We start from the raw sequence: 26,538 nt of genomic DNA, 5'->3' as shown, positions 1-26,538 counted from the left end.
TAAGAAGAAAGATGAATAGAGAGTTAGCTATACAAAATGATATGCCTGCATGTATATATCACCATGTGAGGTGCTCTTCCAGCTGGTTAATGGGTCCTTGGGGTTGTTCAGGGTACAGCATGCAGAAAGACGAGATAACATTACACCGGGAGCCATACATCAGGGTCCCACTGCCATTAGAGTTAATGGCATGCTGTTTGGTGTCCAACAGCATTAAATCCTCTCATCTGCATAATGGTACGACCCTTACAACACTCACAGCGGTACCTGTCTGTGATCAAACCCACCCTCTGAATCCGTCCCTAACACTTAGATAGTCGCACAGGCATTTGATCCTGGTCGAGTGGAGACTTCCTATGTGGGGTTTGGTTGTTATCGTCCCTTCTCTCGTCAAGCTGCAGATTCCCCCACAGAGTCGAGTGGCATATTTGTTCAGTTAAAAGGGATTGTGAACAAGCATGCCTGACTTGTGAAGGAATGGTGACTGTTGCTTTTGCTACCATGTCTAGGATCAGAAACTGATCATTACTGGCCATTGAAAACAGATTGATAGATTTGCTGGGGAGAAATGCTTCTTGAAACTTTTATATCGTTGCAGTAAAAAGCAATATTATATTCCCTTCTATTGATGAGGCAAAAATCATAAGGGAATGTCTTCCAAAGACGGATATAATTCATGGTTGACGGAATTCAATCAAAAGACCTGAACAACTGGAGGAACTGAGAATCATGAATCTCCTGAAATGACACATTCCACTGAGAATGTTATACTATTTATCAAATTCATGGTGACTTTTATGTCATCTTCTTCTGTCTGTTTCACTCTTTCTCAGCAACACTTACTGTATGCACGCACATGCCCACTCACACATATAATATACGGTTAGTTGGAGTCTGAACCATCATAAAATTCATAGCAGGTTTAAACGTGATCTCCATTCCTTGTGTGAAATATATTTCATCCTCATTCTCTAACATATTTCAACTCCAGGCATGGCTGAAGGGACCATAAAACGGTAGAAAGTGCAGCCATTTGTCACTTGTAGAAGGCTGCGAAACATCTCCTTCTCCGATCGTAGCGGTGCCCTTCATGCTTGCCAAAACGAGGACCTTGGTATGAGCTAAAATGTTCTATTTTGTATTAAATCAGTATGAGGCCTTGGGTGTTTGGACTGGAATTTAGGTGGGCTACTGTTTCCCATTCACATAGAGAAAAACAAAATAACACACTTGATAGGAATAAAATAATTAACTTAAAAGAAACAGAATTTCTTATTTGTGGACGTCAACAACCGTGACGCCAAGAATGCGTGTGTCTGTCTGAGATGGGAAACCCTCATGCTGGTCGACAGGAATGTGCATGCCACGGAGCAACACGACAACCGACATGCCTGTGGATTTCAGAAAGACATCAAAGACTGAGCCATATGAGTGGACTTTCCAAAACCACAGGAAGGAAGAGTTCAGGAAAGGAAAAGGAAAGGCAAAAAAAATGAAGATGCTACATTAATTAAGAAATAAAATAGAGAAATCATATTAATTTTACAGTCTAATATAAATAACATACATTATAGTGTCGACCATGTGTCTGGTGATGATTAAGGAACGCAATTAGCTTGCTATGAATGTGGAATGAGCTCATTAAGACAAATGCTCGAAGACAGAGCTTATCACAGTCAGGGAAGCACTGGCAGCTTGTCCTTGTTGAAAGCACTGAATCATCTGTCATACGAATCTGTAAAAAGGGAAAAGGAAAACAGGAAACTGCATGATAACTTGCTGTCATCACCAGACTGTGGCATCAAATGAAGAATGAATGGATTGAAGGGTTTTAGATATAATTTTTCAGTTACAGCTGTACACAAAAGGCTTTGCAAACGGGACCAATTCTCCTTTGACTGGGATTCATTCCCTGTGTATCTGAATGTTCATGTGGCTGGAAAAGAATTTCCTTCAAAATGAAAGCCCTCCATTTTTCTTTACAACACACAGCTGGAATTGCTTTATTTCGAGAGTGCCAATTCTCACAACTTTTTCACAGCTGCGATAAATTTGTATAGCAATCGTTAAAAAAGATGTGACTGATGTGTATTTTTCTATTTTTTAAACATCATCCAGGATAGTAGCTTACACTTAAGAATGATTCAAAGTTTGAAATCGGATTTTTGAACTTGTTTAGCCTGATATTTTCTGTTTTATTGTTTGTTTTAAAGGTTAACTATGGAAAGTTTTAGTCGTATGTAATGTTTTTTAGTGAATTTGGCTCGGCACCTTAAATCAAATATCCCTTGGCCTCCATGAAACGGTCCTGCTTGGAACGCATCCACAGTAAAACAGAGAGGAACATTGTTTGTGCAATTGCAAAATAGCAACTAATTCTTTGTAAAATAACCCGTGTGGAGCTCGTGAAGGTGACCAAAATCCAGATGTGTCTTAATAAATTTTACTGCAAATGTTTTGTATTAAACAAACTCAGGAAAGTCACACTTGTGTCAACAAAGATATTCATGTAAACGTTCCTGTGGTCTTGACTGGACTTAGCAGGACGATGTGAAAACCCATAATCTTGCAGCTGTTACCGTGACAAACATTTCATTTAAGCTTTTGATCTCCCGGTGCTGGCAACTTGTCACCATTCGCACCTCTGAAAAGTACTTTGAACATACCATGCGTGCTGATACATGGTTACACACATACCTGGTTTATTCATGTGTTAAACAGGGCCGTGACGCTGAACTCCTTTTTACCAATCACTTACATTTGGACACCTTTTTTTATGGTTTAATAATTGTCAGCTCTTTATTTCCCTGCCACTATCATTGAAGTTGAACATGTTTGGGTCTATAAAACAAATATTGCCGATGCAGCACAAAGCTTACCCCGAGAAATGAGAAATGTATACTTCTGTTAGTTAATAATAATCCAAACCTTTATTTATGCATGTTTTCATACGGAATTCAGGTCAAATCGACAGTCGCTAGATCTGAGTGTCTCCATGATTTACAAAACAGATTTAAGTCTGCCGTAAACATTCTGGCTTCACTTGCTCTTTGTGTCAGTCTGCTGTTGCTCAGTGAGTGAAACAATGGAAAGGAAAATTAGCATGTCCACTACGAGTGCTGTGTTTCGTTATTGCTGATCAATATCGGTACACCTGCTATTACTACAGAGTAATTTTACTCTGGAACACTGAATATGTACGGGAAACAGCGGGGACTTCAACTAGACTGCAGTCAAAATACACAAAATGCTACCAATCCAAAAAACCATAGCTTAATTTGCAAAAATCAATGCAACAGACCAAGCGCCTCGCCTCAGGGTTGAACAGAAGCAGGATTACAGTTTCAGCTTTCATATTATCTGTGATGTGACAGACAGATGGGGAGAGGCCATCATATGATCATAGAGGAATATTTGTCACAGTTTTGTTATTTAGTTCCTGTTTTATTTTGAAACCTGTGTCTTTGTTTCAGTTACGTCTTGACTTTCTTTTTCCCATCTGCCCGGATCATCTGCACCTGTGTCTCATCAACCCTTCTGTGTATATCTTGTCTTGTCTTTACCTTGCTCCCTGCTGGTTTGTACTGTTTGATCCTCCATGTTTGAGGTCTGGTTTTTGGATTTTGTCAGGTTTATGTTTTGTATCCTGCAAAGCAGCACTTTTGTTTTTTTTTAATTTAAAATAAAGCACTGTTTTTGGAACTCCTGCCTCCTAGTCTCCTGCATCTGGGTCCAACTCTACCACACCGTGACAATATTATAATATTGTATTTTTACTATATGCATTACTATATGATACAATATGCCTTTTCTGTCTTTTTTTCTGTCACCTACAAAACCTTTCCAACCAAACCTTTTCTTCATACATTTTCATCCCCTTATGTTGTCCTCTTTTCTGTTGTTTCACTTAGGTTTTGTTAGGGCCGGGACACACCGACCCAACGGCTGACCGTAGGCAGAAAAGCAGTCGGACTGAAAGTCTGCTCCCGTCTCCCCAAGTTGGTAAAAAAAATATTCCCCGAACACACCAACATGATGCCGACTGGAGTGTACGTTCTGCGTGTGTGCGAGGCGTAATACGTCTCCATAACTGGAGTTCTGAACAGCCCACTGTCATCAGTCAGTGTTTTCATTTTTGATAGAAGTCAAGAATGATCGAAAATACGATGGCTAATAATGAAAATATAATACAATCAAATCCAAACTGATGCAATGATAGAGTGTAGTTGAGCATCGCTGTTTATCTAGTAGGTTTACCATCATCATTTCTGGTTAACTCTGGTTCGCTAGTCAAGGGCTAGCTCTCCACTAATCAGATTGGTCATAGAGGCCGATGGCGAGTGGCCAATTCTACATGTCGATTCGGTCAAAAAGAACGCCAATGCAGATGTTGATGGACAACTGCAAGGGACACACCGCCCGACGGCGTCCAACGCTGATAATCGGTTGGTGTGTCCCAGCCCTTAGACAGAGTAAAAAAAATGATTTAAAATCCTTTAAAGTTCACAGATGACAATGAAGGTTTTATCTCTTAGTGGTTACTAAACTAAAAAAAATACAAATAGTCTTCAGATCTGAAGAGAATCAATGTTGCTCACAAGTGTGATGATATGACTTCACAACTGTCTAAGAGGTTCATACATACTGTAAGTTTTCCTGGAATGTGAGTGTGAGTATGTCAATCTGAGTATCCTGTTCTTACAGTTGACATATAATAAATAAAGCAGAGAAATATTTTCCTGGTGATATTAGGGGAGTTAATATAGCTGCACAGCAAAACAGGAATAAAGTGAAGATATGTGACCAATTGGAAAAACAGATTAAAAGACTAAAGGTCAATGGGATGGGGCATCAAACTGTACTGACAGCTGTATCCATTACATAGATATCCACACTGCCTTTGACCCTGAGATCTAAAGATGCCAGCAGCAATATGAGATGCTCACACATAGATATGCAAAGTCACAGTTTCGTACGGAAACACATACAATATATGTCCTTTCCTCATGTTGCACATACACAGCTATACCAACACGATGTAACCCAATGCAATGGGCCTCGTGCTGATGCAGATGTCTGCCTTGATGTGCTAATATATCAAGCATGTAAAGTCTGTGTGGTTTGAAAGCATTATCTGTAGGCTGTATGATTCCCAGTGTCTGTGAAACTAACATTTCCGAGTCTACTTTGAAAACAGTCTGCCATCAGCACACACTCATTCTCTTTAATCAGGGGCCTAGACTTTGAAATAAGTTTTAAAATTGCTCAGAAATTGCACTTAGAGTAATTGTGTGACACATCGGTGTACAGCGGTGGATGTGAACAGGGGTACCTGGCACATTTGTGAAGGCTCCATTAAAGATAATGACTGACATGTTGGAGAGGAACGTGTGCTGGCATCTAGAGGATGTCATCCACACGGAAGGCTTTGCTTATTTAAGCAAGACAGTACCAAACCAAACACTGCATATATTACAGCAGTATGGCTTTTCTTTTTCTTTTTAAAAAGAGAAAAAAGAAAAGAGCTGCTGAAGTGCCTTTCTATTGATGGATTATTTGTCCCTTTGCTTTCATTGTTTACCTCTTGAGTTTTGCTTTTTAGCTTTATAGCGGTTTGAAAATGATCCAGATTTTTGTCCCTCTGTTTATGCTGTTTACTCTTGTCTCTTGTCTCTTGTCTGTGTGTCACATCTGGGTTCTATTGGGTCTACTGAAACCCGTGTCATGTTAGTCATTGCTCTCCTCAGTACATCTATGTTTTTCTGTTCTCGTTAATGATTCTGCCTTGCTGTTTGTTCATGTCCCCTGGACCACTTCTGCAGCACCCTCGCTTTTTGTCTTGCATACATAAATAAACAATAAACTGAGTGAGGACAAAAAAATAAATAAACAACCACATACACAGGCACAAAACACATAGTACGAACCTAAAAAGAATATAGGACAAACGTAATTTAAAATTAAACACACAATAAGGCTTTCATAACTGGAAAATAACTGTTTTTGTCATGGTCGGGTAGAGATTCCTAGACTCATTTAAATTCCAACGTAAACCAAATACAGTGCTTTGAATTATTTGCATTAAGTGAAAGGCACACCGTCTCATTTGATCCTCTATTTTCACACCCTGGGGTGAAATATGGGCATAAATGTTAGGCTCTCAAGTATTAAATCAGACAAAAACATAAAGTTGGAATGTGTTAATGTGTGTCGAGAAAAATGAACAAGAATGCAGCTATGTTTTGACAGAGTTAAATGGATTACACTTCCTTTTGTGGAAAGGTGTTTGAAACAGATATACTAAGAAAACAAAACAGAAAAATGTGTATGTTGATCTTCAAAATCAAGTCTGAAATTCGAGAGCTCTGTTCATAACCAGGCACGGAAAATAGCTGAAAATCCTCTGCGGACCACAATGTTCCAAAAGATTTTCACATTTACTGAGCTCATTAACCTTCGCGGCACAAACGACTCCCATGTGGTTCGAGGTTTTCATAATTCAGGACAGACACAGGACAGTCACATGGGTTCATGCTCATCGTGCACAACACCATGTGCTTTTTCACTAAACCTGTTGACTTGAAATTAATTTCAGTTAAATTTAAATGCAGCTCACTGGCTGGGGTGATTATTTTCAGAGGCAACAGTATATGTTTTGGATTGAATGAAATGCTGTGACTTGGCATCGACATTGAGGAGCTGGTTGTGCATGAAGGGTTTACAAATTGCTCCACTCTCAGATCAGAGACTCAGTTTAGCATCTAAAGTCCTGTCTCTGGTTACGTGGAGACAACAAAAGGCCGCCGGTAAGGGTGGGATTGCGGTCACTGAGGACTGCAGGCTTCCTACTTGTCCGATACAGCCATAGAACCTTTCCTAATGTCAATGGAAGAAAATACTGGTTAGCCTTGATATAATAGAATTATATTATGAGTGAGTCAAAAAAATATATATAAATGGCTTTTTTCTTGACTTTGTAAAAGTCTCAAGGTCTTGTATATGACATTTCCATGTCATAAGAGATGTGGAATTTGCCCATGTCTCGGTAGAAAAAGGTTAAACTGATCAGAAAACCTCCGACCAGGCAGATAACATTAACTGTCACGGAGACAAAGAATAGTCATGTTTTGAGCAGAGATTTTTCTCAAGAAACCCATAAAAACAATCGTTTGCCTCGAAATGCATGTGATCTCTGAAGTTGCCTGCATTTAGAATCTGAAAGAGAGTTTTCAGGAATTTGGGACGTTGATCCTAAATAAATCTAGTCTTAGTGCTGTTTGTGACAACTGACCCGTGCTAACAAGAGCATAGGTCTGATCAAAATGTACGCATGGATGCACGACATCAATCAACACCCGATGTCCAATAAGCAGTGGTGACCTCACAGCGGAAGCAGACATTCTCATTTGGGTTCAGTCTATCTACAGTGCCATGCCACAGAAGGGGGGAAAAAAAGAATGGCAGATATCTGCAAGAACTCTCAAAGCAGCTACTTGCACCACAAATAAAAACATCTGTCATGGGATGTGCTGGATAGAAACTGCAGTCAGCTTGTCCTACCACATATCCTGCAGAGTTGAGAGATCACATACGTCCATAAATCAGGCATGTGGAGCACAGGTAGTCATTATTCCGGGGGTAACAACTGTTTCCAGCTCAAACACACATACCTCCCGTCTTCCAATAGCCTAAGGCTACCATCAATACCGTCCATCCTGACGGCTCCCATACAGCACTTGGCTCTCTCCGCCCAGGCCCAGAATTTCTCTGTCAACGCCTGACAAACACACATCTGCACAGCTGTAAATACCCTGTAATACAGACATCGAAACACTTCTGAAGTCTGACATCTCAATTCCGCTCTCTGGTCTTCCCGTCACGGTCTTTGATATCTTGATTGTGGCATTGCGCTCCGGAGGTTTGCTGAGGGAATGTGTTTGTTAGAAAATATTAGAAAACACCCTTTGCTCTGGATTCTTTGAAGAGGTCACATTTTCATAAAGTGACAGAAATAACAGTTATGAAGATAATGTGAAGATGAGTGGAGGTAGAAAAAGCTGAAAGAGTGTTAGATTATATCTGTACAACCTCAATTCCAAAAAGGTTGAGATCGTGTTTAGGATGGACATTTTAAACATGTCCAATGATTTGAAATCTCATTAACCCATATTTAACTCACTAGAACACAGAAAAGGTGTTAAATGTTGAAAGGGACATCAATGATTTTGATGTTAATGGGAGCAACAAGTCCAAAGACTGATTGGAATATGAGGAGCAAAGGGCTGGAGAAGTAAGTGGTACTAAATAGAAACATCTTCTCAATTTACAATAACTTTTTTGATTTATGTCACTTTTTTCACACTATTCGATTCACAAAATAGAAATGTCACTACCCATGGTCCAGAGAAAGAGTTAACTAAACATAAAGAAGAGGGTCATCTGTTTTCAGGGGGTTTCTTCTTTGTGGACATTTGCTGGCCACTTTATTAGGTGCACCTGGTATACCTTATAAGGAGCTGAGTGTCGTAAATGAATAAAATGGCCAGTGATTGTAAACTGGAAACCATGGAGAAAAAAATATGTTTATCTTAATGTGTGTGTGATCTTACGCCAAAGCTCCACGGCAGGGGTTCTTGTGCAGTCTTGCTTGCTCATTACACCAATCACATCAGATTAACCACTTCCCTGTAGAACCCTGCTTTCCTGCCCTGAGTTCTGCTCCCCTGTTCAACCCCTGCAGCTTCTGTCTCCATGCCCATCGCAGCAAGTCATCTTGACTCATGGGTTTTTCTCCAAATTTAAAGGTCAACCGGAGTCTGAGCTGAGTACTTTGCTGAGCAAATACGTGCCACAAACAACTGCATTAAAGAACCCTTCACGAGGAGAAACATCTGGTGGTAGACCTATTATCTAAACTAAACTAAGTAAATAATGATCAGTTGAGTACCAGTGCCCGTGCTATTGGGTTTTCTTTCATGCCTTCTACACTTGAAGTTGACTATTGAAAAAATTTAAAACCAACAGGAAATAAAATATTTCCTATATATTCCTATATATTATATATATATATATATATATATATATATATATATATATGTATATATACATAATATATATGTATGTATTTATGTATGATATATTCAAGGGCAAGTGACTGCATGTAGTGTTTCTGGAAAAAGTGGAGCAAAGTAAATGACTAAACAAGGTTGAAGGGTAATAGTTGTTTGTGACGGAGGAGTAGTGGGCAAGTGAACAATAGAAAATACTACTTTTGCACATTATATTCTCTGTCATACCCAACATTTTATTTGAGAGGTTACATCATGTAATTAGTTAAGAGATCTCCCATGACTGGTAATGCCTTTTACGGAAAGGATCATTTTCCTATTACCCTCAGACATACGTTTTGTACAAATCCTCTTCATGATACGATCTACACCGTTATGTAAGACTAAAAAAATAATAATCAGATCATTTGGGTGCTTAGACATCCTGTATACTCGTCTGACACTGATGATTTCCCCACTTTTATTCCAGTAAATCTTTAATTTGATTATGAGCTGCAATGTTTGAATTATTGCTCCCAAATAGGCCCAGAGCACACACGCACACACACACACACACACACACACACACACACACACACACACACACACACACACACACACACACACACACACACACACACACACACACACACACACACACACACACACACACACACACACACTAAATGAAGCATTGCAACATCTTCGAAGCCGCTCTGAATACAACCGCTGTATGCAGCAGTAGTTATTAGCCTGATTTTGTTGTAATATCCAAGTAAGCAAGGGACTCAGGGAACGGAGGCTCCAAGAGAATATTTATTTAAATAGCTTTCAAGAACAGCATTTAATGAAAACATCTAGTTAGTCTACAGTAAATAGGAGCAAAGGGATTGTACAAAAATATGTAATTTTGACAGCCAACATTACAAATTATTATTATTTCTGTAGATATACAGATAGGTAAGACAATAAAAATTAGCATGCTGTATCTTCTGTACATGTTACATAAATATTTACAGTGATTCAGACAGAATACACCCACCATTGAAAAAAACGCCAAAACAAAACAAACTTCAGTCCAAGCTGTTGGAATCAGTCAAAAGTTGATGATGGATGTACAAACTGTCTGTTTTCTGTTAAGTTTCATTCAGTCATTAAGCCTCTGCTTAGCTGGAAAAAATCATTTCACTGTTATTCGAAGCAGATGAAGCTTGTTTTTCATGGAACATTATCAAGTTAGGATGTAATATGTAGAAAAAAAACAATACAAAAAGCATTTCCTCTGAAACCATTTACTTACAAACTATGTTTTTGCAGAGTAAGATGTGGCATATCCATACTCAAATGGTACATCCTTCACACGGACGTTCACTTTTTGAGCAGTCTGTACTTCATTACTAGTCTTTTGTGCCATTAATTCAGAGTTAAACTTCACTTGAGCATCCGAAGCTCAAATTTTACAGTTCTGTGTCCCATCAGTTTCATCATTAAACCCTTTTAATTTACACAGACACCCTCAATGGTTTAACCCCACCCTCACCACTCCGCTGACCTCACTACCCTTCCTCCCTCCCTTTGATCTCTACCTTCCTTCTTCACTCCTTGATGTCTCCTATTCCTACTCTTCTTCATTTCCTGAATGTGTTTCCATTTGCTCATCCCCAAGCCTTTCCCTCGCATCTTTGTTGACCTCTTATCCAGCCACAGAGAATCGCAGTACTCTTCCAGGGAGCGGACCGGCGAGTTCATGACTCTCAGGTAGTCTTTGTAGCGCTGACGTGACTCCGCTCTCTGGTGAGACTCCAGCGCGGGATCTTCACGGAGCTTGGCTTTTCTGTCAAGTCTCCCATGAGTAATGAGTTGTAGCGTGAGGCGCAGGAGAGTGTAGGTGAAGTGTGTGTGCTCCTGAGCCACACACACATACACACCGGTGTCAGAGGCGTGAAGGGAGCGAATTAGGAGCCCTCGATCCGTGTGGACAACACGATCATCCAGTGTGACCTGAGGGACGTACAGAAAAACGTTAGAGCCTCATCACAAAGAGCACAAAGTGATCTCGCTACAAATGCCTTCTGTAAGAGCAACAGGCCTCAAAATGTGCCTGCATGGACAAGAAGATTTATTGTCCAGACTTCAGTTGTGTGGTTTTTTGTTTTTGTGTGTTTGTTAGTTTGCTTTTGTCCTTTTTGTAAGTAATACAACCACATTTTTAAAGTCCATCCATCCATCTTCTATACCCGCTTTATCCTTTGCAGGGTCACGGGGGTCTGCTGGAGCCTATTCCAGCTCATTACAGGCGAGAGGCAGGGGTTCACCTGGACAGGTCGCCAGTCTGTCGCAGGGCCCCATATACAGACAGACAATCATGCACACTCACACTCACACCTTACGGGCAATTTAGGCCCCGTTTACACATAGCCGGGTATTTACAAAAACGGATATTTCCCCCTCTACGTTTTCAAAAATATCCTCGTTTAGACGAACCCGCATGAAAACGCTGTTAAGGTGCTATGAGCAGCCAAACCTGCAGGGGACAGTGTAACGAGAAGCATAAAGTCAATGCTAGCCAATCAGAGTCCTGGAAAAAACATCAACAAATGACACGTGTGAAGCCTGAATAATATGGTTCCGCGTTAAATCAACGGCGTAGCCTACGTTGGGTGCCCGTCGCCGCGTACCCTACGCCGTAGGCTCTGCGTTGGTGTAACGCGGAACCATAAATCAGCCTGGACTGCCAGTTACTTCCAAGACGGAACGAGAGTCTTTCGTTTGGAGTGACAGCGAAGTGGAGTTACTTTTAAGTGTGACTTTAGAATATAAAACAGGTAAAATACAAGAAAATATTGACGGTGGCCAAACAAATTGTAAACACAGGTCGCACACATGATGCTGGTGACGTTTCTGTTGCATAATGTGACGTTCTGAGCCTAAATCTCTGTTTTCCTCCGTTTTCCTCTGTTTTCCTCCGTTTACAAGCAAACGTGAAAACTGAGTTTTTGAAAATCTCCACTTTGGCCGGAGTTTTCAGAAATGATCGTTTTTGGGGGCTTTGAGCTCCGTTTTCGTGTAAACAAACGGCCAAAACGCATGAAAACGCAAATGCATGTTTTTGGACTGTGGGAGGAAGCCGGAATACCCGGAGGGAACCCACACAAGCACGGGGTGAACATGCAAACTCCACACAGAAAGACGGGAGTCAAACTTTCTTGCTGTGAGGCAACAGTGCTAACCACCAAGCCACCGTGCAGCCTTATTTTTAAAGTCAATACAGGCATAAAAGTAAGTATAATATAGCAAATATCAAATAGGTGACCCAAACTGAGATAAGTGGAGGTTAATTGATGGATGGAAGCATGGCTTGTCATTAAAAAGAAAACATTTTAGTTTTTTTTATTCATGAAAATAAACCATGCATTCTAACAAACTCTTATATTAGTGTGCGAAATCTAAAATGTACATGCATTCTCTGATTAAACGCGCTCAGATGATTTCCACTGCATGAATACGACAACTACTTCAGTCCTTCACCTCCCTTGAACAATGAATCCGTTTAGATTTGGACGAGATGCCAGCCGGAAACCTCCCACCCTGTTTACACACGAACATTTTCACACAAGATTTGTGTCCAAGGTGTGTTAAACAAGGTAATGGTCCCTGACACAGTATTGAGGTGGGTGTGGTGAGTATCACCCGCAGAGTCGGGGGCCAGAGGTCACAGTGTGCTGTGGAGAGATCCTCGCGTCCATAATGAGTGTTTGTACTGGTGGGAAAGTGTACGTGCTTGGCGTTCAGGTGTAAGGGGTAAGTAGCATGCCAGCGTTTACGGTTGTCTTTTCATTTAGCGCCCACCGCGATTTATCAGGTGGCGCAGCTGCCGTCAGGGCCTAAAACAACACAGCTGTGTTGAGAGGACAGGAGGACCATGACAGTATATGTCTGTGTATTTGTGGCTTCTTCAAAAGAATACCTCCCACACCCCCATCTGACCCCTTCCAGGCGTAACTGATAAGAAAACCAGAGTTTTACCATAAATCCTCACACTTGTTTCCCTGTTTTCTTTTACAGACAAGTGTCTGTGTTGGTGTACAGCTCTGGTGTGAGGCTGATGATGTGTAGTTGAGGCAGAAGCCGACCTATAGCCTATAGGCTTCAATCTGTCTGCAATATTTACTTTTATTACAACCATCACCGATCACATTTTTGTTTCCCTACCAGACAAAACGCATGGCCGATATAGCAAAAACATCCACCTTATACGAGTGTTCATATTTAAATCATTAAGTAGTTGTTTATTTGCTTATTTCAGCCTCTCCCAGTGATCCAAGGCATCTGTGACTGAACAGCATTGCCAGACATTTAAACTCACCCAGATGGTCTGACTTTATTTGTGCGCATATGCATCCGTGTATCTGAGTGTGTGATTTAGCTGGAATCTTCCTGCAAGTGAGTTTTGAAACGCACACTTAAATGCACGTTTCTCTGCATATTTGGGCAGAAACCCAAAGACACTCAGATTAGAAGTGTTTTCTCCATTTGTTTCTCATATAACCTGATACCGCTCATATTAGATTAAGAGCATAGCATGTGATTATGTGCTTTGTTTAAATAAACACTGAGCATTATGTTCAAGATCATCCATACTTTTTATATTAGTAATGTCCAAATGAATGGGTTAATACCCAGACTCTGGGGGGTTATGCACGCACACACATTAAAATATGTTGTGAGAATGTCAGCTACATATCTTCCAGCAAACATCATTAAAATCTGGATTTTACTAGCTGATTAAAAGGCAGGGATTCGTGAGGAGATAGAATATGAGACTCAGCTGCAGGTGCTGCACACAGCTGGCCGAGGATGCCTTTATCAAAATCCAAAAACGCAGCATGGAAAACTGTGGGAAATTGCAAAAACAGCATGCACGGTACAAGGAAACAAAGTGGGAAGAATGACGAGCCTGAGGGCAGGAACTGAGAGAGATCAGGGCGCGACTGATGAGGAAGGTAGAGGGACGGGGGAGAAAAAGGGATGACAGACTGAAGATGACAGAGTGGGTGGAAGAGCATGGAGATTGAGAGATCAGAATGAGCTGCGCAGTTAAAAGATCACCTGCTGCCCAGCTGTGAGACTCATCGAGAAGCACATCCTACAACGACTAAACAAAACTGAGGACTCTGGTTTTGACTCTTGGCCATCCTGCAGTCAACAGGGGGGAAAAAAGTCCTACTCATGCAAATCAAACTATTGTGCCTCTAAAAAAGGTACAAAAGTGGTAACAGTGAAAAAGGTCTGAAGATATAAGAAAACTTTTAGCCAGTGCAGAAAAAGAGGAGGACATCTTCAACATAACAAAACTGAACCAACGACATGGAAAAACAGAGCAGAGCTGTGGTTCAAGGAGTTGACATGTCCAACACGGTTCATGTTTTACACGTTTAAAGGTTCACAGAGAATTTAACTGTTTCAGCTTCCTGTTCTTCACTTTCACTCCTTCCCTTTGCCTTGACTACCTCCTACAATGTTGTTGCTCAGATTATTATCCATATATCAGTATATTTGTAGAATGCACTTACATCAGGTTCAGAAAGGTGTAATAACAGCTTAATAACCCCAGTATTATAGAAACAAATGAGTCCAGTGCTGTAGGTTCCTCTGGTTTTGATTACTGTGATAATAAAATAAATAAATAAATTGATGTGTTCATGTATTGGCTTTTGTAACCATTAGGTTCATGTCAAGCCAGCATTTTATTAATATCACATCATGTTGTGATTTAATAATTGTCAGTTAGTGAAAAGTCTAACATGAAATATTATGTAATGTTTTTTTGTTTTTTTAATGAGAAGGTGATGGTGACTGCTTTCTTGTGCACTGATAGGGGGGAAAAAAAGGGATATCATTTCACTAACCTAGAAATTCATTACCACGCGTGCGCAAATAAGTTAAATTCCCTGGAAACTCTGACACATGTCAGTGACACAAATGTCACTGTGGTGATTCCAGAAATGTCGGTAATGGGTTCATGGTGCTGCCTCTTCTCAAATTCTGCATATTTTGCAAAGCGCCCGTTTCTGCTGTTCACCTTTCTTATCAAATCCAAAATACTTCCTTATAACAGATATTCCTCTTTTCTTTTGAACTAATGTTTCATCTTTCCTCCCAGATGAGAAGTGACCATTTCTCTCAAGAACGCCATGTTTCTAAAGCTGCTTTCGTCGAAGAAAATTATGATTAATATCGTCGTCAACAAACTTTTATCACCTGAAGAAAACAAGACGAGATGCAACAAAAATAATGGTCATGTGACGATAACGATAATTAAATATATAATGCAATATCGTAGACGAATAAAAACGAGACTAAAATGTAGATTACAAACTAAAAACTAAAAATGCTAAAATGTGTCTTAATTTTTGTTGACCAAAACGAGACGAGACAAAATGTTATAACAAAGATCCTTAATATACATTTTTTAAGTTTTTTCCTCTGGTTTAGTGGCTGCTGCTGGGTGACGTCACGTCCTCGATCCCAGTCACGGCCCGCGGGGAATCAGTTTTAGAACTCTGACACTTAAGAAAAGACCAAACTCGCTATTATTTTATGTCGTAACCTATTTTTTCAACATTATGCCATTTCTACGAGGTGGGTGGAAGAACTCCTGCAGTCAATCCTTCGCCACTTTATCTAGAGTACAGCAGGTCACATATCTCTGTATTCCAAGACACACAAACACAGAAAACACCCCATTGTGTTCATTACCCCTAAAACACATGGCTCTCCCTGGGGGGAGCTCTGCTATGAGTTCCGCTGTTGGAAGGGCATAAAAAAAAACACAGACACTTGAACACATAGAAGAAGAAAAAAAGAAAAGCCGGACTTTCTGTAGTGTGAGCCCATAAAAACTACACATGGGTCTTCAGCAGCCTTTGCACCTGTTGGTGCTTACACTCCCCCCCTGGGAGAGGGGACAGGGGGTCATGGTGGGAGTAAGTTAGAAGACTGAGAGGTTGAGACACAGATGAGGAGGATGGGGGTGAGCAGTCAGAAAGCCGTTCCCAGTGGGTGTAGGATGCTCTTGAGTGTTTGGGTAGGGGAGGAGAGCGCACTGAAGTGCTGACTCAGACTGTTTCCGTTTCTTTTATTCAGGAGGGTCATCATCAAACCTTTCCGTGCTTCAAATAATAACATACCCTTCCCGCTGTGCCTCTCTTGTCTTTGTGATTTTTATCACAACTGATATTATTCAGTTGGAAACTTATATAGCTAAAGGTTTTGGGTAAAAAATATCTAATTGCAGATTAGATTTGTGATTATGAAGCTCAAATTCAGTATTCACTCTGCATTTGACTTCTAAAAACAGGAAAAAGCCTAAACAGGAGACACGCTTTTATTGGCAACGTTTGTTTAACTTAGTAATGTTCAGTGAGGTGCACAGTGAGACACAGGCTTGTCTCAGGTGTCCAAACTGACCACGGGCATACATTTCCACATTTATCAGCCCCATCTCATCTTTTGGATGGGTATCTTGACTAAAATGCATAGGAGATGTTTTTCTTTCCGATAAGGTTTTCAAATCCATAGGCTCTGTGTTGACAGACAGCATGACTTCAGGAAGAAGCGGTTTTAGAGTTGGTTAGATCCCTGTGACTCCATGAGCCTTTTTATGACATGGTGTTACCACCACAAATGACTCAGAAATGTTTCACTGGCTTAATGAGAATATCAACATTTTCAAATGTCACTGTGGTGATTCTAGAAATGTCGGTAATGGGTTCATGGTGCTGACTCTTCTCAAATTCTGCATATTTTGCAAAGCGCCCGTTTCTGCTGTTCACCTTTCTTATCAAATCCAAAATACTTCCTTATAACAGATATTCTTCTTTTCTTTTGAACTAATGTTTCATCTTTCCTCCCAGATGAGAAGTGACCATTTCTCTCAAGAACGCCATGTTTCTAAAGCTGCTTTCGTCGAAGAAAATTATGACTAAATATCGTCGTCAACAAACTTTTATCACCTGAGGAAAACGAGACGAGATGCAACGAAAATAATGGTCATGTGACGAATAAAAACGAGACTAAAATGTAGATTACAAAATAAAAACTCTGCTAAAATGTGTCTTAATTTTCATTGACCAAAACGAGATGAGACGAAATGTTATAACAAAGATCCTTAATATACATTTTTTAAGTTTTTTCCTCTGGTTTAGTGGCTGCTGCTGCTGGGTGACGCCACGTCCTCGATCCCAGTCACGGCCCGCGGGGAATCAGTTTTAGAAGATGCAGCTGCAGAGTTAGAGGCTGATACCATTAACACAGAGCTCTAGGTTCACGTCAATAAAGAAAAAGTTAAATAGAGAAAGAGGCCGATGGCCGACCACGCAGGGATTTTCTCTGGGGCTAGGAGAAAAGGAAGAGATGATCTTTGGATACACTTTCGCTACATAGAGTGGAAAAGAAAACAGAATGTGTCACCGAAAAAAAAGAAAAAGATGGGGAGAAATGCGGAACAATAAATATTTTGTAAACTCAAATTAGAGTCTTCTGTATCTGGAATGAATGTATTCTTGAGTCTATAAGGTAACAATAATATAATAATAAGATAACCTTGTTTGAATTGTAAAATGGGTTTGGCTAAATACAATCTTTGACTAAAACTAGACTAAAATGTAACCAGTTATCGTCGACTAAAACGAGACTAAAACGGTCATGGACAATTCTGACTAAAATAACTTTTAGTCGACTGAAACTTGACACGACTAAAACGAGAATGAACGTGACTAAAACTAATAAAATTAAAATGATAGCTTGACCCAAAGACTAGAATAAAACTAAAATTGAAACAGGCTGCCAAAAACAACACTTCATGTTTCCTACTGCCACATGTCTCGACTTGAGCCACCTTAGGCTGGTTGATGTAACTGGAACACGAAGAGCAACACAAGGAGGACATTGTGACTGTAAAGCCAGTGAGCAGCTATGTGTACAGCCTTACTGAGACATGCTACATGCTGTATAGTATAATAGCAGCTTTTGAGCTTTATTGATTGCATTATGTAATGTTGCAATTTTTTTTAAATGAAATTAAATGTTTCTAATGTCATTTTCTGAACTATGATACCACCCCACTCCACTGATAGCCAAAATAAAAAAGTCTTGTAAATAGATTGTAAGTAGGGACATCGTTAGTAAGATTATAAGTTTCATAACAGATCCGAATACTTATATAAATGATTGATTACCATCTGTCATGATCAAAACATTTACACCCTATCATCATGTCACTGGATAGGTTTGATTTAAAGTAAGTTATTCCTCAACTCTCTAAGACAGAAGTGCTTCAAGGCTTTTTTTTTTTTTCAAGAAAGCCATGAAGCCTAAAAATCATATTTTCAAAGCTGTGATTCTTGACTGAGGGGGAAAACGCATACTTCAACCCATTTTTGATGTTTGAAGTTCTCATGGGTTAAATATTTGTCTTTCTGTTAGTCTTGTAACATCCCTGCTTTCTGAACATTAATTAAAATTAAAGAATAATTATCTATTAATACATCCCAAGCAAACAATAAGCACCTATGAAAAGATGGGAATTTATAGTTATTTATCTATTTTGAAACGTGTGTGATGATGAATTGAAGCTCTGACCTCTTCCCTGCGTTCAGATCCTGGTCTTTGTTTGTACCACCGGATCTGGGCCTGTTGAGATTTGGGGAGACACTCGAGAAATGTGGAATTGTTCTGAACTCCGAAGAGAACCCGCTCTTCCGCTCGTCCCGTACCTGAAGGAAACAAACACCATTATCCATCTCAAAATATTTTCGCTGATTCTTTTCCATTTTCTTTCTTTTCCCTTTTTTATTGGGGTTGTGCCATTTACTTTTCACAAAGGAACTCTGATGGGGAGCTACGATAATAGTTTCTCGAGTGGCTTTTGACCATGAACTCGGATCCGACCACAACTAAAAGCTCTTGGATTCCATTGCGGTTCTAGTGTGGCAACACAAAACATGTTACGCAACACCAAACCATTTAAATGTCAACTTCAGAAGTGGCATGGTGTCAAAATCTACGGTATAGCGTTTGCTGGAACTAGTACCACTGCTACTTATAAGATTTGAGTTGTATTTAGATGGTAAAAATGCAATCCTCTATAGCCCTTATCCTGAGTAGCTGCTAGCCCTGCACTCCATCAAAGCTCCACCAAGAAAGAAAGAAAGTGTACATACTGTCCTCTGAGTCCCAGCACTGCATGGCAGGGTCTCCATGCTTTATGTCCTGTCGTCTGGCTCGCCTGGAATGTAGCCATAAACAACTCACATTAGAGATGAGAAGTGCAGTATTTTGAGATTATTTCTTAACATTTTTATTTACAGCCGATTGTAAATACACTAGTGATCCCAAGTCACCTTGGATGAAAGCGTCAGCTAAATGTACCGTAATGTAAGGCAGTTCCTCATTTCTGTTTGCTCGTGATCATTATTTCGGTTTACCGTGCACAGTAGGCATTTATTTAAATATCATGGTTGCACGTCCTGAAACAACAGGATAGACACGATTAATGTAAAACTATCTGATCCCTACTTGTTGAACTGCAGTTAACTCTGACTTAGCTAACCTCTAATATTTTCTTATTAGTGAATCTTGTAATCTACATTTTACTTTTCATAAAATTTCCTTTGTATTTATAATGTATTTTTTTCTCATACTTCAACATTACAGATGACACAATTCAAAGAGAAGCCAATCCACCCGTTTATCTGGACCCTTATTTAGCATTGCTCACTTGGGTTCCTTTTGTTTGTATTGATTTCTTCCCCCACTTCCTGGTGCTGTGTGATGTGTGGTAAAGATCTGCTTTCAAAGAGGTCCAGAGACCAAAACCAGGGTCTCCGCTAACACCAAAACAATAATAGCATCCCCACTGGCCAATATTTTCGCAGTATGACCCTTTCGCTTTAGGGTATAGCATCTGCGGAGTCTAGATACGTGTGAGCAAACACAGACACCAGAACACAGGCGAAAAAAGAAAAGAAAAGCAGCTTTTGCATCTTCAGGACTATACTCTGGAGGTGCAGAATGGCAGTTACATTAATCAAGAGAAGAACAGCATCTCTAATCATTGCATCAGAGGAACTAATGCCCTCTGGCCTGGAAAAATGCTGAGAAGAGGAAAAGAACCAAAAAGGGAAAATACATATATAGCAAAAATTATGAATTTCTGAAAGCCCCACTTTAAAGAACCAGCCCTGGAAACACAGAAATAACATGGAAAGTAGGGCAGCAAATGGTCAGCAATATGTATCTGTATGTAGCATCACATCTCACAGCTCCGAGACCTTTTACAAGAGACACGCCACTGAGGCTTCAACCGTAGAGAAACAACTATGGCGGCAGCGGTCTAACCTCTTAGATGCAGGGATGTATCGGGAACACGTGTGTCCATCCCAGGCACAGTAGGGGTCTCGTGCCAGGCAGCATTCAGCACACGCGTGACCATACAGGTGACATCTGCTCAGAGAAACCTGGGCGAGCCCCTCTCTGGAACCAACATACAGCTGTTGCTATATGGAAGCACAGCATAGTAGAGACAAACAAACTAATTCATTTCATGCTCCTTTTTTCCATCAGGGCAACAGATTTAGTCAGAGTAGGGCTGGGCGATATATCGAGATTTTAATATATATCGATATATTTTCAAACGCGATATGGTACGAGACAATATCGTTTATATCGATTTAAAAAAAATATATATATTTTTTTTTTATTTATTTTTTTTTTTATTTTGATATAGCTTATTTTGTGACAAATTGACTTGAATGTTTTATTTGAGATTTGCACAAATGTTTTGTTATTTGCACAACTGTCAACCTCAGTGGAAAAGTCTGCCTGTTACTGTCTACACTGTATTAATTGTACAGTGTATTTTAATTTAATTGTTATGCAGGAAAGGGATATTTGTTTTATTTTATTCAAGAAGCATTTCATTGTATATATGCAGGCAGTTTATTTTTATTTCATTTGTTTTATACATTTTGATATTGTGCAGACCTCTGTTAATAAAGGAACCTGTGTGACATTTGGCACGAGGCATTGTATTAAAACTGACTGTTTTTTTTAAGGGTTTGCCTCAGAAAAAAATGAAGCTAACAGAGATGCTATGCTATAATGCTTTGGGGGAAACCCCAATTATGGCACAGAAAAAATATCGAGATATATATCGAGTATCGCCATTCAGCTAGAAAATATCGAGATATGACTTTTGGTCCATATCGCCCAGCCCTAAGTCAGAGGTTTATAAATATGCTGCATATACAGTGAAATTACTATAGAATAATCCAGAAAACATACAGTCTTCTCTTTTTTTGCAGATGGACAATTCATTGGCTCTGACATAAGATGAAACATTTTCACCTGTTTCAGAAAAAAAGTTTGTTCTAAAAGATTTTTCACTTCCCTTTTATATAATCCCAGCTACAAGTGTTGACAGCATTTCTCTAACATGATTTTCTCAAATTGACATCGGTAACATACATAAGACTCTTAGTTTCAGGATTGTTCACAAATGTTACTTTGACGATTTGGCCCTCTCGTCAGTAAACTCCGGCCAGCAGGCGCTCAGACACACACAGGGGTCAAATAGTGCGGGAGATTAATGGAGGCCGTGATTGGGGTTGAAGTGTCTACTGACACTCCTGACCCGCAGTTAATGAGACGGAAGGGGGAGAAAGTTAAAAGAAAAGGGAGACGGCAAAAGACAGCAGGAAATTTGAATACACGTGTGAACAAAGGATAAATAAAGCAGATCAAGCGTGAGGACAGGACTGAATGCATGTAGCACGAATAAAAGAATGACAAAGAGCGGAGAAGCTGTGCAGCGGTACTAGTGGTGTGTAAAAGAGTAAAAAAGAAGACAATCAGGTCAAACCTTTTTGGATGAAATCTCCAAGGTGAGGATGGGAGAGGGAACCTGTAGAGTAAGAGTAAAACAAACTTTTAACACCTCGATAAACATTTAATACAGGACAATAATGACTTGGAAAAAAAACAACAGATAAACATGTCGATGGCTGACTCATGAAGTCTTTCAGACTTGCAGAAAACTTAGGGTGCAATATACTATTGTCTTTTTGGGTTGGCATGTGTGTTTGGTTATGCTGTGTGCCACACCTGGAACACCTGAAGCTCCTCCAGTACCACCTCCTCTGTTGACCAGTTCTCCTGAGTGATGCTCACCACCTTTAGAACGGAACCAGCATCTTCAACAGAAATTCATTATTATTTATCATTATAAACCAGACAGATAAGGATAATTATTCTTTGAATATTACTTTTACTCTGCACATTAACATGCCCCCTAACCCTGGCCGCAACAAAGACAATTCAAAGTAACCTACTGCCCTCTACTGGTTTAAAATGAGCACACAAGAGATAAACGGGAGGCATAGTGACTTACCTGTGCCCAGGAACATAACCTCGTATTGTCCATCATCTGCCAAAACTCTGTCCACAACAATGTGCGTCAGGGTGTAGTCCACTCGGACACGTGTGAACACCGGCCGGCCAGTCAGAGGGTGCACAGAGCGATACATCAGAGGGTGGAATCGAATAAAACTGACAACGTCGTCTGAAAAGTCTTTGGTGGTCTTGATCCTTGGATCATATGTCTTGCTGGGGCACTGAGGGGCAAAATAATAAATGTTTCACTTCCTTGTTGTAATTAAAATCTATTTATCCTGTATATGCTTTCAACTTTTGAACTCGACACCATCTAATTTACAAAAATGACTTGTGTGTGTCTCCCCCCACTGGACAGAACGGGAACTACAGAAAACAAAGCGAGGAGAACATCTGTAACCCTCCTGACCCTCATTTTTGTGTATACATTGGCTCAAACTGAGCGCTTAATCAGATGTGCACCTTAGGCTTACTGAGCACCATGCACTCCGTGTGTCCCGTTCACTGCCTTGATTGCATTTATTAAGTGAGTTAACTAAGAATCTGATTAACATGTCAAGTTACTTCACTGAAGCCAAGATTATGTCATTCATTATGAGCGTGCATGTGCAGATGATAACCTACAGCATCTACAGTGTTTCAGTTTGAAACCAACAATTTACAGTTAAGATATGCTTATCATTTTGTAATTTTGAAAAAAGTTTGAGTTTGAGAAATTTGTGGATGGATGGATAGAGGGAGGGAGGGAGGGAGGGAGGGAGGGAGGGAGAGTGTTTCTGTGTTCCTCAGCAAGATAGACAACACACCGTTCCAGGACGGGGATACGGGATTCTCCCTTCGTATTCTACCCATCTGTGGTCGGGTCCCTCCTTGTGGGCGTAGGGGCCATTGAATGCAGCCCGTATGTCCGCCATGCTGTACACACACACTGCAGAGCCACGGAAGATGGAACTGGAAAGGAAGTGAAAATAACAAACCAGGTTAAGCTGTGTGAGTGGGTGGTGTAGGTGATGGTGTGGTGGAAGCTTACCTACTTACCTAGAAGTTGTAAAGACTGCATATACTTTAGGATTTTTGTCATCTTTTGTTGGGTGCAAAAATATGTCCTCTTCAAGAAACAAAAGAGGGAATGGGGGTGGGAAGTTTTTTTTTAAATTCATTTTGTCCCCACAGAAAAGATTCACTTCATGACTCTTAATACTTTCTCCTGCTACGACAGTGCCAATGTTAACACAATTCCATCCTTTATTTAAGTGCTCTGAAGACCATTTTTACAAGATAAAAGCCAGTTCATTGACCTCGATCTCCTTTTAATCTCCCAGTCACTTACGGAGCTCGTCAAAGTGCGTGTCCACGCCGTCGGGTCCAGGGATGGAACACACAAGCCGGGCTTTCAGGAAGGTTGTCCACTTGTTGGTGAGACTTCTCAGCCCACCCACATCATTCTGAAACACAACATCATACCCAGTAACCAAAGCGAAGTCAGCTGTCCAATGTGGCCATGAGACATTTTTAGTTAATAATAATACTACACTTGCACTTGACTACAGTCCAAGACAACACACGGGATCACCGCCTGACTCGGGTTTCCTTCGCTAATTAGGAAAATAAACAGGTGAACCACATTCCTCTTGTTTGAATAACACAAAGGAGACCCTTTTGTTAAACTAATACTCAAAAGTAATTGATAAGAAAGGGAAAGAAAAAGAAGAAAATACCCTCATATAGAAAGAAAAAAATACAAAAGGAGTAAACTGGAAGGGTTGAGAGGTCTAAAATCATATAAGGTAAATGCACAGGTTTTACTTTAGCATACGGTGTGATGTTTTCAATTGCGAGCTTTAACTAAGAGACGTTAAGAGTACTTTCTTTATAATGAATGGGAAACTTAAGCTAGGCCCCCTTGTTAAACATTATCTGAGTGGTGGAGAAAGCAGCATTGCAGTTCAATGACGAAAAAATCATGATTGTGTTTAAAGGAGCCTCCAAAAATGTAAGCGCTTAATGAGCACGTTTCACATGGTGGCAATCCTCAAAGAGAACTCATCTTAAGTACCTTCACTCATCTTACATTGAGGTAAACACTATCACTGAAAGTACAATATACAAAGTGCACTATATACAGTCATAGACTGTATATACTGCACTTTGTACTTTCTCCCTTCCAGTCATCCTTGCAGCTTGCTCCCGAGTCATAAACGTGCCGAGGGCTTATTTTCTTAGAATTTCGCCAAAAGATCCCTGAATGCTAATAGCAAACTGCTGTGTTAGTTTGATCCATTAGGAATGAAGAATGGTGCAGTGTGCGCGCTATAGAGAGGGTCTCCCAAACATGAAACCGTCCTGCTTCCTGCCCCTACATGCCTGCAGTTGCTTTGACGTGCTGTCAAGTAGAATTTAAAAGGCACGGAAACAGGAGCGTCAAAGGCTCTTGCAGCTTTTAGCAACTACTGACTAGAATAAAAGAAAAGCCAAAAGGATTCAGTTGAGGTATGTATTTGAGGTCTATTACTGGTCTTCTTGAAACTTTCTTTTGGATGATGACATGCAGCAGTTATTCTGAAGAGTCTTACTAGCTTCAAGGCATCTATCACTGTGCAATGGTACCAGATGTGCTGGCTCAGACATGCACATGAAATACATTTGGAGTAAAAATGTCTTTCCAATTGAAATTGTGCAGCAACAACTATTTATTATTATTTTAGCGGGGAGCAGAGCACACAGGGAACACATGCAAATGTATCAAAGAAATATATTATGACAATGATGTAGTGTGCTGATCTTTGGACCGCACTGACCCATGTGACTTGCATTTGCCCCCCAGCTACCCTTGAATAAATCAGAAGAAGAGACATGTATTGGTAAGGCCTTCCTTCTAGGGACAATAAAACACTTCTGTATGAGGCAACACAAGAATCCTTTCCTGATCAGTCTGCTGTAAGATTTATGGGTCCTTCATGTAAAGGAAGGAGTTCTGCGCTCCAGCTGTCTACCACACTTAATTTAATCTTGTTACTCAAGGTTCTACATCCTTGAAAAGAATTCCACCTTTCTATTCCTGTTTTTTCCTGTTTTCCTCCCATAACAACAGTACTTTCCCTTTGTGCATCTGTGCAGCTCCCACTGTCCACACAGTCTCGTATAACGTCTCACCTTGCACACACGAGCCACTCGAGAGAGGATGCTCTTGTCGTTGCCCTCCCATGACACCTCGCGGAAGAAAAAGTATATCTTATCATCATCTGGATTGTATGTGTCTGCGATGGGATGAGCAGAAACAAACCTGGCCTCTGAAGACACAGAGAGGTAGAGAGGAAGGAAGAGTGTCAGGAAGGTCAGGCAATGGTTTTACCATGAACCGCAGTCTTGAGTTGGCATCAACACCTCACACAGCGTGTGTTTATTTACAGACCTTCTCTGCTCCAGCGGAAGGTATAATTAATTATAGCTTCTTCTCACTGAGCAAAAGCATAGCTGGCCTCTTCAACTTCTCCAACAGTTTGTTATGTGGGTTAACACGATGGATGCATGAAGATGTATTCTACTTTAAGATCAGTTTTGCTTACTTTAAAGGGATTTTCAGTCTGCCAGCCACTAGCATCAGAGATGTAGCAACCTAGTACAAGTCATCTGCATTGGAGTTGCTTCAGTTAGAATACATGCATTCAAAACATAAACCTTATATAAAATGCTTGTTTTGCATCTTGGAGGAAGAATTTGCATAATTTTGTCATCTAAACATGTATAAGGTAAAAGAGTCCTCTCATTTTTTTGGGTCATTGCACAGCAGGCAAAACACAAAATATTCTCTGATGCTCTAAATAAAACTAAATCTTTTCAGTTTTATACATGACTGTAGGGTTTTAGAACCTGCTTTGTTTATTTTTTTATTCAAAGTCAAAAAGTCACAACATTTAATTCCTACACACGAAGATTTTACCATATAAACCTGTCAGTTTGTTTTAAAGAAATGTCGGAATTTAACTGCCAGAATTAACAAAGCATCTGAATATTTATACTAATAGTTTCAGAAAAACCT

General features: G+C 40.1%; 1 protein-coding gene across 3 annotated transcripts in view; it reads right to left on the bottom strand.

Moving 5' to 3' along the window:
- Positions 1–9,845: 9,845 nt before the first annotated feature.
- sema3d (sema domain, immunoglobulin domain (Ig), short basic domain, secreted, (semaphorin) 3D) overlaps positions 9,846–26,538 on the bottom strand; it is a 31,137-nt gene continuing 14,444 nt past the window's right edge. For 2 of the 3 annotated variants that reach the window (XM_061721970.1, XM_061721969.1), the window contains 11 exons: positions 25,653–25,789; positions 23,830–23,944; positions 23,538–23,607; positions 23,306–23,450; positions 22,498–22,720; positions 22,212–22,300; positions 21,970–22,011; positions 20,448–20,605; positions 19,271–19,335; positions 18,690–18,823; positions 9,846–11,048 (listed from right to left, as the gene is read on the bottom strand). In XM_061721970.1, coding sequence (XP_061577954.1) covers positions 10,584–11,048; positions 18,690–18,823; positions 19,271–19,335; positions 20,448–20,605; positions 21,970–22,011; positions 22,212–22,300; positions 22,498–22,720; positions 23,306–23,450; positions 23,538–23,607; positions 23,830–23,944; positions 25,653–25,789 — 1,643 coding nt within the window. In that variant the 3' untranslated portion in view covers positions 9,846–10,583. The remainder of the gene's footprint in view (positions 11,049–18,689; positions 18,824–19,270; positions 19,336–20,447; positions 20,606–21,969; positions 22,012–22,211; positions 22,301–22,497; positions 22,721–23,305; positions 23,451–23,537; positions 23,608–23,829; positions 23,945–25,652; positions 25,790–26,538) is intronic. The other variant, XM_061721971.1, reaches the window with a different exon arrangement.

The sequence above is a fragment of the Cololabis saira genome, chromosome 5 (genome assembly GCF_033807715.1).
Source record: "Cololabis saira isolate AMF1-May2022 chromosome 5, fColSai1.1, whole genome shotgun sequence".
Lineage (NCBI taxonomy): Eukaryota > Metazoa > Chordata > Actinopteri > Beloniformes > Belonidae > Cololabis > Cololabis saira.
The sequence above is the reverse complement of the archived record's forward strand: the minus strand, read 5'-3'. Positions and strand labels throughout refer to the sequence as shown.